This window comes from Saccostrea echinata, unplaced genomic scaffold (assembly GCF_033153115.1).
Source record: "Saccostrea echinata isolate AGI-Se365-2 ecotype Australia unplaced genomic scaffold, CSIRO_AGI_Sech_v1 ptg000001l, whole genome shotgun sequence".
In the NCBI taxonomy this organism is placed as follows: domain Eukaryota; kingdom Metazoa; phylum Mollusca; class Bivalvia; order Ostreida; family Ostreidae; genus Saccostrea; species Saccostrea echinata.
The window spans coordinates 49,321,900-49,336,635 of NW_026889750.1; the positions used below are offsets into that span (position 1 = coordinate 49,321,900).

Below are 14,736 nucleotides of genomic sequence, written 5' to 3' on the forward strand. Positions count from 1 at the left end.
TAAGGTCATTGTATCGACCATAGAACTTACGAAATGATGACTTTAAACGAGACAGCTGATATTCTTGTTTCATCAACTTGTTTGTCAATAATTTACCCCGTTTTAGAAATTGTACATACGTAGAGCATACTTTTGCATATCGAATCAACTTAGAGATATATATACCCCGTATTCAGGTGATGAAGGTATATTGCTGCATAAGTAAGGGAAGTTGACGATTGAAAAGTTAAAGTCATCACTTTTATCATAAAGCTTGTTTGTTAGATTACCATTAACGTCTTTTTCAAGTAAAATATCCAAATATGGAATAGATGTGTCACACTACGTGGTATCTTTTATCTCAAGCTCACCGGGATATATCCTATCGACATAAGAATGGAAAATAGCCATTGTTAATTGACAATACGTCGTCGATATATCTAAATGTCGAGTTGAAGGCCACAGCAAGTGTTTTCTTCTTTTCACGTATAAGATTTTGGACACATACACGATATGAAACGTGGCTGACTCTGTGGTGTATTTTATTTCGACTTCACTGGGATATATCGAGTCGACACATGAATAAACAGATGAAAGTAACTATTGTTAATTGATAAAAACGTCGTCGATATACAAATGTATCTAAATTTCGAGTTGAAGGCCACAGGAAGAGTACTCGTGTAATATTTCTTTGGATAAATTCTGTTTCATAGGAATATAAAACAGGTCGGCTAATAAAGGAGCACAAATGGTGCCCATCAGGATGGCAACAGATTGTTGGATGATCTGTTCTCAAAAGACTAGTATGTTCAGTATATATGTAGATGTTGTCAAAGAGGAACCCAAACAAACTTTATTATTAACCTCAAAGTACTTTCGTGTAGGATCACAAATTTTGTGTAGATGACTAACGTATGAAAATTTCCGAGTTCCGAGTTATTGAAGAAGCAGTTGTCTTTGATATCAAAAGCCTAGTCAAGGAATCTTTGTAAAAAGTGTTAAAAAGCCGTTCGTTTTGATGTCGATGACTTTGGAAAACTTGTGTGATTTAAAATTTTCTGAAAGTTTGCTGGAATTTTTCAGAATCAACATCTGATTTACACCAATTCTTGAATATGTTATAGCATAGTATATCTCAAGTTTCTCCACACCCGTTAACATTTCTGTGAAAGATAGGAGTTTGGTAGAGTATGTAAATTACTGGACCCTGCAATGTAAAATGTATCTCGGTTTGTAGGGATTTTTCTGAAGCTTAAGAATCCAGTATATAGGTAGGAAAAATCAAATTAATTTACCTTAGATGGAAAAAGTATAATGTCTGAAATATGATTATGAAGAATTTAGAGAGCTTTAGAAAGTGAATTGCGAATTGTATTGAAACCAAGTTCTGTAATAATAAGCCTACAAACAAAGACAATATTGTTACAAATTTGGTTAGCAAACAGATGGAAAATTTCTGAAAGTGTTCCTGAAAATTTACATAAAGTGTAATTCCGACAGTTTACCACAGACTGAAATTATATGAATAAGAATTAAGAAAATGTGAATATACAAGGGAATAACATACATACCTGTACAGCCAAACATGCAATATTTTTTGTAATTTCTGTCGTTAACAGCCAAACTAAGTGATGTATTCTTAAATCAATCTAATCTATTTTGGTGTTTGACATACCAGCAATTGACTGGACGTATCACTTATCCATCTTAACTTTTTGTTGATATATAACCACATGTTTACCATAAAGGAAGTTATGCATGCAGTATACAGTAACACTTTTTCTATTTCCTTATATGTTAGGACTTTCCCTAATACGTAATTATGTCAACATGACTCTACCTTAGTTTATTGAGGCACATGACCATATACTCATGTGAACCAATCTATCTTTTCAATTTTCTGTTATAAAGTAACTGCATGGTCGCTTTAACCAAAAATATAGTTTTACCAAACATACACACACATTTTAAGTGCTACATGTTTTTATACACAGATCTCACGGACATCACAATTGGTTTCCATTTCAAATGACCATGCATGCATTCACACTCTCCTTGTCTAAATGATAGATTATGTCTCTAAACTGATTATGTCTCCAAACTGATACTGTAATCAAGAACATGCTCTGAGTACAATTTTAAATTAGGCTACTGACAAATAAGTTGATGTTACAGCGATTCAACCATTTTAAATCAGCATTTCGCACAGTCTTAAGTCGTAATAATGACCCTTGTTTATAAATACAACATCACGTTGGGTCGTATTTTGACTGAAATGTATTCACGGATTGTTAGGCCAATATTTTTTATCCATTTTAACTACAGATTACATCGTCTACCTGGTCAATACAGAGAGCTCACAGTGGATTTGACTACTCAACCGGGAAAGCTTACTCTTCCTAGGCACCTGATATGACCTCAGGTGCTCCCAGAGTCCGTGTTTTAACAATTCGTATTCTTTATTGAATTTATGAATGAATTTAATCACTCTTAATATTTTTCATCTAAGGTTCATCGATACTCTGATAAGAAAGATAACTCTTAATGACATAAATTTCTATTATTCCTTTATAATCTTGTCAAGTTGAAGTGTCTTTTTTGTCCACTTTTGCCCCACAAGCTATGCTATAATTGTTTGTATTTTAATTAAAAAAAATGCATTTCTTTTGGAAAATCATAGGAGTTACAGAAACATTTTATATGAGTGAGCAGAGGGTTTATGAACCTCTAAATTGCATTCATATTGTACAAAACTTTGAAATGTGAATGGTATGTTTCAATCCATAGAATAAAGCATGTTAATAATATATGTAAACGAAGCAAAATGTAGCTTGTTTTATTTCGGAAGTCTAAAATTCCGAGTAGATGTAAAAAAAACTAAGGCATATTTTTCCAACACTGTTTGACAACAAGGGAAGTCGCCCACGTGGCACAGTGGTTAGAACGTCTGCTCTAGAGTTGCAGAGTAAGGAGATGATCCTTACGTCGTGAGTTCCAATCGAATGCGGGACGTTCTTCGGATGAGACTATATAAACCGATGTCCCGTGTCGCAGTAGATATTTGCACGAAAAGATCCCTCAGTGCTCAATGGCCCTGAGTGCCGAGCATAGGTTCAAATGCAGCCCTCCACCGGCAAGTGGTGGCGTCTCCATATGAGCGAAGAATTCTCAAGAGGGACGTTAAACAACAAACAAACAAACAGACAACAAGGGAAACATTTTGAATATGAAATAATTATGCAGTCATATCGTGGGAAAAATCATTTGTTATGTTACATTTGATTTTTTTCCTCTGAACGTTTTTATATTTACAGTGATTTTTCGTACCATTTACTTAATTTAATTTAAGTAATTTAATTTGTTTGAATTTCATTTTTATCTGTATCTTCTGCTTAAGAATTGTGATTGCAAAGAAAATTCCATTTAATAGTGAAGGGTCGTTGTTCTTCCTAATATTAATTGAATATACTTGTAAAAGTATTTAAATGATAAATGAATGATATTTGAATTTGGAATTTTTTAGTGATACACACAGAACGATTGCAGTGATGCTAATTAAATATATAAAAGAAATTAAGAAAGAAAAGAAAAAAATAAATAGAAAGTTTCATAGTATGATGACTGATATTATACGATAGCTTAGTATATATGGAACACAAAAGAAATATTAAAATAAATGATAAATAGATAATACATTGTAGATTAAGTAAAGTCATTTTTTGAGATAAATCGAAGATTTAGTGACATTTTAGCGGAAGATAAATCAGTTACCTTCAAAAATTCGTATTACGAAGTAAAAATCTATTCACTTGAATAAAATCAACCAACTCATATTCATTTATGTAATTTCATGTAATATCATATGTATATTTGTGACAGGTTTCAACAGTTGGTGGAATAATTGAATCTGACGCTTTTTCTTGGAACCTCAAAGCTCGTATTCGAACTAATAGATCTTCCCAGACCGTTCTCATACACCCCCTCCCAAACACTACAAACATGAACTAAAATCCTATATATGAAATATATGGAGATAACAAACAGTGGTCCATTCAAACGGTACAAATCAGGGGCAGAGCAAAAACGGACCTCTCAAACATCAGAGGTGGGATTAGGTACCATGGAGGAGTGAGCATCCCCTGCCGATAGGTCACACCCGCCGTGTACTCCTTGTCATGATCAAGAAATAACGGAAAAATCCGTCAACAATTCAGTGTGAAAATAATGGCCTAACAATTAACATGAAAAACATCAGTCAGCATTTGACTTAATGATAGATAGTATTTGATGACAAGGTCATTGTATCGACCATAGAGCTTACGAAATGATAACTTTAAACGAGACTGTTGATTTTCTTGTTTCATCAAATTGTTAGTCCATACCTTACCTCATTTCAGAATTGTTCATACGTAGAGCATGCTCTTGCGTATCGAATCAACTGAGAGATAAAAGCCCTATATATATATAAGCCCGATATATATATATATATATATATATATATATATATAGAGAGAGAGAGAGAGAGAGAGAGAGAGAGAAAGCACAAAGAAATTCACTTTTATAAGGATACCCACTTCCGCCCCAGCCCGGGGTTGAACTCTCGACCTGCGGAATCTTTCTCCTAGCAGTACAGGAACAGAGCGCTAGACCGCTCGGCTATCTAGGCAAGTCAAAAAGCTTGCTTTCGATGCCGATGGAATATATATATATACATGAACTCTATCACTTAAATGTCAACAAGTCAACAGCTTTTTAAAATTCCACTTAAATGTCCTATAAATCTTCCTCTAAAAATGTCCAAAAATTTTCCGCTAAAACTTTCTGTTAATCCGCTAAATTATCTAACACCGTCTCAACAAAGGATTTTTACGACTTATTACTTCTTACTAATTACTTATTTTTCCCCCTGTCTTCCCAGAATGATCCTAGAAGACTTTTGTTGTGATAAGAGCATTTTTATTGTGTCTAGTCAGTAAGTTTATTACTTTTTAAATGATTTTTTCGGCGCTTTGTACCACTTATGTGATGGACGCTAAGGATTTTTAGCTTTTTAATGTTTTTGAAATCAGACTAGGCATTAATTGTAACATGAAAATTATTTTAAGTGGATAAAGAAATCAAACAATGACGTTGTTTATGACTGTACAGATAATCGATCTGCGCATATTCCATCAACGTTATTACCTTCTCAATCAATGTAAATGGAAAACTTTATAATGTGGTTGTTATTGTGTAAAATCTTTGAGGTTAAGTAGTTTAAAAGTAATATATTCTCATTAAGTCACCAGAGAAGAGAGAGAAAGGTGAATGGAAATCGAGGAAGTAAATTCCAATGTGCTCGAGAAAAATATACATTTAATATTCGAAGAACCTGCACTTATATATGTTTATATGTAGTCTTGGAATTATCTCAAAACAACTTAATATATTTACCAGAAAACTTCGATTTTTGATTAATAAACACTAATAATTTATATGAAGTACATTTTTATTTTTACTTTTTAAAATCAAGATAGTAACAATACAATACTGATATATATATATATATATATATATCTATATATCTGTGCCATCAAAGCGATTTTACGATTATATCATTTCTTTTTATTTGGGAGGGGGAGTGAAAATTTTGCGAAGCCTCCATTAATCTTCAGTGGTTTATGAAATCAGTTAGAATAAAAATAAGATAGGAATAACAGTTGAGTTCTAAGCAAATTTAATGTGAATTTCGGCGAAAATATGGTTTTACAGTGGTTTCAATACTAGTATATAGCAAATTAAACGTTTTTTATAAGAAAAATTAAAGAATTCTAAGAATCATAGTTCAGTTTTTGTTTTTATACATTTTTTTTATAAGAATATAAATTGGAAAAAAAAACATATTAAAATTACGAGTTTTGATTGTTCTATTAACCGGTTATTCGGTCGGAAAAATTTACGAATAACCGGTTACAAAAATTAATCCGATTGACATCCCTAGTAAAGAGTAAATGAATGTTCGTGTGTAAGCAATTATAATCCAAGTTTTAATTTAAAAAAAATACTTGGAATGATGAATATCATATACATGTAAGATAATTCGTATTTTAATAACGATATACTATTGTTTTTTTTAATAACTAAGAAAAAGAAGTGATAAAGTTATTTTTAAAGTCATTAGTAAAGATAATAGCTATACACGTCTTAGGTGTGTTGTTGATTTTAATGATTTCTGCTGTTTGTATAATGTGTGTATCATGTTTTGTTTTGTTTTTTTTAAAAAAACAAAACAAAACAGATCAAACCTCAACGCAGATATCTATATCTATATCTATCTATCTATCTATCTATCTATCTATCTATCTATCTATCTATCTATCTATCTATCTATCTATCTATATATATATATATATATATATATATATATATATATATATATATATATATATATATATATATATATATATATATATATTATTTTTTCTTCATTTTTTTAAAAAAAAGTTTATTTTATCTAGATTTGTTCCTATTTGCAAAGGAAAAAAAATTAAATCTGAGGAAAGCTGCAATTTTTTTTTTACAGGTTTTTTTTTAAATATATAAATACAATTCCATAAACAGTATGTTTATTTTTTTCCAAAGTTTTCTGTTTGACAGAAATATAGTAGAAGTTTAAAGATTACCGTTCGTATTGGGAATTGTTCACAACTTTCATCTTTCGTAAGCAAGTGAAAAAAGTTTTAATTTAAAAGAATTGTGATGTTAAAAATTCAGATTTTCTTCCTTGAGAGAAGGACTTCTAAAATTTGTAAAATCCTCCTCTATCAAAATGTTTTTGTAATCTAGTAGTAGTAGTAGTACTGCTATTTTGCTAATGTTTACAATAAAAAATGATCTAAATAAATAAAAATAATATTTCGTCATGTATACATAAGAAAGTATGTACAGTTTACACCGGGGGCGATATTTTCAAGTGTCCTATGAAGATATATTTATTTCCTAGAGTAAACCTGCTAAAATTGATTTTTTTTTTGGATAAACCTAAGACTAATAACAGAAAATGCTGTTGTCGGGATTTAATGATATTTTGTAACATTGGTGTTTTTAAAATTGTCTAAAGCTTTCGCCAAGAAAGTAATTCCAATATAACTTATGCGTACTCCATATCTTATTAAATATCCTTTTTATTATGTGCAATTAACACGATGATTGCAAAAAAAAGTGCATTATTGCGTATTTTTATGAGGTGTAAATTTTTCCCGGAAGACGAAATTAATTTTGCATATGATAATTAAATAAGCAGATTCTTACGACCGTAATGTTGTACTAATGACAACAAATTAGTGTACCTATGTAAAACAAGCGGTCAGTTTAGAAGTCTTAAGTACAATGTGTAGTTGTTTTTGTTAGTGGTCATATAGCTGTCAATATAAAGGTCAGACCCGGTCAAACAATTCCGCCATCTTATCCCACAAAACAGGTGTATTGTATCATTAGCCTAACGTCCCACCCATCAATCAGGGATTACTGCGGGAAACTTCTGTTATAAAAGCCCGCCAGAATCGGGGTCTGGTGCACATTGCCAAAGATCGTGAAAGGAAAGGTATGTGTTCCACCATGTCTATGCAATAGGGATAAAATATTTTAGAACTCTTAATTGCTCTTTTAGAGTGAGAAAATTTTGGCATGCCAAAAGAAATTTTTTTAAAACTAAACTTAAATTTAAGTCCATGCAGAATCATTTTATAAACTGAATTTCATCGAAATAGATAGTTAGTTGATTAGTTGGTTTGAAAACCATAGAATAGTAATAATTAAGAGATAAATCTTTGATAGAAAACTTTATAAATAATTTTTCTGAATTAAATCACTCAAAATGTACGAAAGACCCATATATTTTCTAGTGGCGAAGGGAGTTACAGAATTTAATTTGTAGAAAAAATATTGCAAAAAACTTATAAAGCAAAACAAAAAGAACATACAGTGTATTATGCAACTTAGAAAATAAGAATAACCCGAAAAAAGCCCCAGACGTTTGTTAATTAGGTATTAATCTTACCTATATAGCTAAACCATTAATATACCAACATGGAATAATAATGGTATTTTAGTCATAAGTAATTGATTGTTGTAATGGATTGTTTATGTATAAGCTAGTATTTGGTTAGTTTTGGGGCTAATGGACAGATACTTAAACAAGGCGTTTTTAACGCACAAAGCAATAAACCCTTTGATGTCTTTGGTTTAATGACAAGGGAATTATTGCTAATTAAGATGGATCCTAAAAAATGGATTTGGGCAAAAATGCCATCTATTTAAAGAATATTTCTTCCAATTATAACTCAGATTTTTAATGAAAGGTATATATACAATTTTTGCTTCATCTTAACAATATTTTTTTGTATTCGTTCCTAGATTTCTAATATGTATTCCGTTTCATAAAAATGCTTTTTCTATGTACGGATTTATAAGATGTTTTCTTTTTTCAGTTCAGAATGTCGTCATCAGTTATCCTCCTTTGCTGCCTACTAGGCGTTGCCATAGCAACCCCTTACTATGGCGGATGGAATGACTGGGATGACGATGATTATTACAGAGGAGGATACATTGGCTTCCGGGGCCCATACGGGGGTAGGGGAATAATTGGTGGGTACGGATACGGTATGAATGGGTACGGTAGAGGAGCCATTGGTGGCGCCTATTATAATCCATACTCAGGACGTGGAGGAATTGGAGGTTTCCGTTACGGATATGGCAGTGCTGGTTATCCATACGGTGGCGGATACGGGGGAGGATATGGCGGGATCGGAGGCGGATACGGAGGATACGGTGGTATCGGGGGAGGGTATGGTGGTATCGGAGGTGGATACGGTGGTATCGGAAGTGGATATGGAGGAATGGGATATGGAGGATACGGTGGATACGGACCATCCTATGGATATTCTGGAATTAGAGGAGGAAGAGGCTACCGAGGAGGTATTGGTGGATATCCCAGTATTCGTGGAGGTATTGGCGGATATCCCAATTACAGACCTAACTATGGCTACAAAGGTAAGGGAAAAATAACAGTATATTATCAGCAACTTATAAATTGTAACAAGGACATACCTTTGCTATTTTAAAGAAATCTGTAATATGCAATGTAGCAAAAGTAATACCAGAAAATCGCTAATCCCAGACATTAAAAAGCAATGCAGAGTTTTAATTGATAAACCATTTTAAAAAAAGTTTATAGATGACTAACAATACATGATAGAAATCTAAAGTAAAAGCGGTAGTGTTCAGTTCAAAACAATTCTGATGTTTTATCGTCCTCTTATATATATATTTTATTCCCAGTAATATCCCACATCATGAAAAAAAATGTGTTTTTCATTTCTTTTCCAGGAAAGAAGAATGTGTACTAATTACTCTGACATACTAATATACAAGGCACGTATTTATTTATTTATGAACATTTGTACTTTTCACATAATAAAATATTGAAATTATGTATATGAATTTGAGTTCGTTTCATTTTTTGTTTTTTGGGACGGGGGAGGGGTGTTGAAAATAAAGTTTCCAAAGTTGAAAAATGTAATAGATGTATGGTAGAGATCTTATTTATTTACCATTTATCTCAGGATAGACAATTTTAATTTCTGAATGAAACTTCTTCAAATTGTGAGGAAAAAGACCGACAAACGAAAACTATTCCAGGTAAAATAACATTATATGTATTAATTTGAAATGCCGATGAATACGGAAAAGTTATTGCATACTTGAAAAGCACGAACAAAAATGCTTAAGAAGAAATAGGAGTAAATCTGTCAGTATATACACGTGTATATATCATTTCATACCATCAAACAATAATGATTGTTGTATTGAGCAAGGTAATTGCATTGAATAAACATTGGACATAGTTAAATACATGTAGATAATAGCTTTAAGACACTTGCTTGATTAAACCACAATTATATAGTCAGTAGAAATTGTGAGCTATAAACATGTAGTTGTTTTTTAACATCACAAAATATTTACTCTCTTATTTTGAAAATCATATGAAATATATGGAGCGAAGAGTATTCAAGTTCAAATTCCATTCAAACAATACAAATCAGGAACAGAACAAACATGGACCTTTAAATCATCAGAGGTGGGATTAGATGCCATGGAGGAGTGAGAATCCCCTGCCGACTGGTCACACCATCCGTGTGCTCCTTGTCATGATCGGATGACTAATAACAAACAATCCATTAGATTAAATAGATTTGGGTTTAAAAGCCATTAAGGTAGTCCGATCCTCAGGTTCTGAAAATCAGCTTTTAAGTAATTGAAAATGCTCACAAAAATGTCTTTGATTTCACATAGTAATGTGAATTTACCCATGGAATTTCTTCAAAGTTCATCATTATAGTTAATCATATTATATAGGGAAAATTATCAAATCTCAAATATATTTTCAGGAAATGCGAATAAAAACACCAGCTATGCATTTTCTAATTGAAAATTGATCAACAAACATAATTTAGGATAGAAAAATATAGGTATCCAGGCATTTAGAGAAAATTGCATCTTTTATATGCTTATACAGTATTTTGTTTCTTCTTTTTTACTTCAATTTTCATATAAAACATAGTGTAAAAACTTGTGCTATCATTGCTAGACATCACATATTATCACATCTAATTTCATATCATGCTAATAAGCAGTGGTATCTAATGCTAGACTAAAGGAAATTCTATTTCTTTAAAAATGAATTAATTTTTTTCTTTCATGGGGTACAAATGTCAACTTTTTACAAGACCGTTTCTAAGACTTCAAAGAACCTTGAATCATATTAAGATGCATAAAATGAAAATTGTTGCATGAAAAGATCTCAATTTCAAGCTTCATTTTGAGACTTTTTAAAATAAATCAATAAATTTAAGAGTTATCCTTCCTGGCTGAGAATCGGATATCCTTAAATCGTCAAATGTGGTAGAAGTATCAAAAATGAACCGTTTAATGGCTCTTCTATCTTTATATAGTACGGATGTATAAAAGGGTATTTTACAAATTTTCATCCACTTTATAATGTTTATGTGAATGATTTATCGAAAGATATAAGTAGAGAGAATAATCTGTAAATCACAGTTTATTTATATAGAATTTTATTTTTCGAAAAATTGACAATCGAAAATTTAATTCTCGCTTTATCTATATTACTAAGAATACATTAAACATTAACCTTTGTGGAAAATTGTTCTTGCTTATGAATACCAGGACAACTATCTGACATAAATAAAGTGTAGCGAAAATTTGCTGATGTACAGTAATGTCTTTCTTTTCGTGTTATGCAGAAATTATTCAACCCGCTAAATAAGGTTATGTATTTTTCTGCAATGTTACAACTATTATATCATGTAAAATATAATTGTTTAAAGGTATAAGGGTGAAAATTTTCAAAATCATATTTCAGTGTTTAATACTAAATTTCATAAAACTCTTTACAAACAAAGATATATTGCCGGATCCAGTAAATCTCTACCAAGCCCTTATCTCTATTCCTCACCAAAAAAAATTAACTAGTGTAAAGCAGAAACGTAAGACATTCTGTGGTACAGAATATTCTAGAGGAGGTGTTAATTAGATGTGGATTCTCAAAAACTCCAAAGAACTTTAAGAAAATTTAAAATCACTAAATTTTTCAAAAGTCAGTAACATCAAAACGTACGACCTTTCTACACTTTATACAACAATTCCTTATGAAAAAAAAAACTAGGCTTTTTGATATCATAAACAACTGCTCCTTCAATAAAAATGGAAATGAGAAATTTTCAAATCTTGTGATTGGTCATAAAAATTACTTTGTTACAAATCAGTCTGATTTTACATGTACAATGAAACATGAAGATAACGAACAAGATAAAACATCCATTGAAACAATACAAAATTAGAATAGAGCAGACTTGGACCTCTAAATATATCGGAGGTGGGATCCAGTGCCTTGGAGGAATAAGCATTCCCTGTCGACCGGTCACATACACTCTGCCTCTACAAACATTTACTCTGAAGTTGATATTAAAAAAGATGAGAGTTCCTTATTGACAACATTTATGTAGTCTTTAGAAACCAGGACTTCCAACAAACTGTTGGATTTACGATAGGCTAATTGCGCTCCTTGTTAGCCGACTTGTTTTTATAAGCTTATGAAACAGAATTTATTCCAATATTCCATGAGGAGAAAACTATTGCTCAACATTCAGACCTAATTATTAATTAACAATAATTATTTCCATTCATACGCCGACTCGATATATCCCAGCGAACTCGAAATAAAAGACACCACAGAGTCTGCAACATTTGTTTACTAGTATATGTTTTACTGACTATATACGATAAAGACCAGCTAATAACAACATGCCAATTGTAAGACAAACGATTTTCCACCATCAACTTTTCTTATTTGTGTATTTACAACATTGTTGTATTTCTTAAATATTTGGACATTTTACTAGAAAAAGACGTTAATGGTAACCTAACATTTATGATAAATTTATGATGAATGTGATTAATTCAACTCTCCTATCGTCAACTTCCCTTATGTCGCATTATACGCATATGGGGTTTATATCTCCCAGTTGATTCAATAAGCAAAAGCATGCTCCACGAACAATTTCTGAAACGAGGCAAACTATAGTTTCGACAAATAAGGTGATGAAACGAGAATATCAACAACCTCATTTAAAGTCATCGGTTTGCAAGTTCTATGGTCGATACCATGACCTTGTCAGCAAATACAATATATCATTAAGTTGAATGCTGAATGACATTTTTATACTAATTGTTAGGTCATTATTTACACACTGCATTGTCTACGGATTTTACTGATTGTCCGATCATGACAAGAAGCACACGGCGGGTGTGACCGATCGGCAGGGGATGCTTATTTCTCCATAGCACCTGATCCCATCTCTGATGTTTTTTAGAGGTCTGTGTTTGCTCTGCTCCCGATTTGTATCGTTTCAATGGACTTTTGAGTTTTATTAGTGTTCGTTATCTCCATATTTCTTGTAGTAATATTCCGACTTAACGATAGATTGTATTTGCTAACAAACTCATTGTATCGAGTATAGAATTTGCGAAGTGTTGACTTTAAACGGGACTGTTGATATATTTATATCATAAACTTTTTTGAGAATAGATTGCGTCGTTTTTAAAATTATTCATATGTACATCATGCAATAGGGAGACATAAAATCTATATGCAGGCGATAATGGTATATTGCTATTTAAATAAGGAAAGTTGACAATAAAAAAGTTGAAGTCATCACGTTTATCATAAAGTTTGTTGTCAGTTTGACTAAAATGTCTTTTTCTAGTAAAATATCCAAATGTGAAACAGATGTTGCGACTCTGTGGTATCTTTTATTTTGACTTCAAGGATATATATCAAATCAACGTAGAAATAAAAATGCATATTCTTAGATGATAAAACGTCGTCGACACTTGAAGACCACAGCCAGAGACTTCTGCTTTTCATGTAGAAGTTTTTGTATAAATACTGCTTCATATGAATATACAAAAATACGTCTGCTAATAACGTAATTATAGGAAGTTAAAAATATTAAAGATAGCTATTTCGTTTTTCATATACTATTAGTTTGATAATTTGCCGATTAACGTCTTTTATCAGTAAACCATGCAAATAAAAAAGATGTGGCACACAATGTGGTGTCTTTTTTGAGTTCACTGAGATAAATCGAGTCGTCAGATGAATGACAGTAAATATTGTTGATCGAAAAGAAATAAATATAATTAATTTATAATTCATCAGCATAAAATAGTCAGATTGAAGACCACAGTGCAATTTTTCTTGTTCTTAAGTTGAATTTTTACAAAGATATTTTGCTTCATATTAAGCATTTACAAAACATGTCGACCAATTTTAGCACATGGGAATGCCGACAGAATGTTTGAAGACAAAGAATGTTGTTAAAGAGGAACTCAGTCATTTTTTTTTATATCAAAGTATTTGTGTGAAGAATAAGATTAATTTTTAAGAAAGTAATTTGTGGATCAAAACGTCGCGAGAAATAATTGTATAAAGTGTTGAAAATTAAAACAACTGAATACTTTTGAGTTACATCTGATTTAGCCAAAAAGATTTTCCGAAAAGATTTGCTTTTTTATTGAAGCACCAATGGTACACGTAAAACAATGGAATAATTAATTTTGATAATTAATGTGGACAACTGAAAGATAAGCTAGACATGCATGTTGTAATCACAACCAAAAAAAAACAGACAACTATCTGATCTTTACCGTAAAAGACAATTCATGTCTGATTTTTTGTCACACTTTCTAAAAAGCTCTTCTAATTCATAATAAATTACAACAAACTCTCATTACCTTAGAAATAGAACAAGAAACATTAAACAATGAATAGCTTATCTTGAGAAGGCCACGACCTTATAAGCAGTATAAAATGATACTGCAAAATATATGAATTACCAATATCAGAAAATCAGGATGGGTAGTTTAGACTGTGTCCTTGTTTTTCTATCTAGTGTCCTCTGTGCTTATGGATCACTACTACCAAACATAAATATGACGCCCTCCCGGATTACGGATTACTCCGGATCCTTTAGTATGGATACTGGTTTTACATCCGCACAGGAATCCACAAAAAGAAGACACTTCACTGGCGGGGGGTCTTTTGGGGAACAGACGATGCAATCGTCCTCGGAATTTTACTCTCCTGTTCAAACACTACCTGGTGGTGTCACAGAAGCTAACTTTTCACCATTAAGA

The 14,736-nt window shown here is 31.7% G+C and overlaps 1 protein-coding gene across 1 annotated transcript; it reads left to right on the top strand.

Moving 5' to 3' along the window:
• The first annotated feature begins 8,451 nt into the window (after positions 1-8,451).
• On the top strand, positions 8,452-9,414 carry LOC133180437 (ctenidin-1-like). Its single transcript, XM_061314968.1, has 2 exons — positions 8,452-9,009; positions 9,346-9,414. The coding sequence occupies exons 1-2, from the start codon at positions 8,454-8,456 to the stop codon at positions 9,363-9,365; spliced, it is 576 nt and encodes a 191-aa protein (XP_061170952.1). The 5' UTR covers positions 8,452-8,453; the 3' UTR covers positions 9,366-9,414.
• Positions 9,415-14,736: the final 5,322 nt, after the last annotated feature.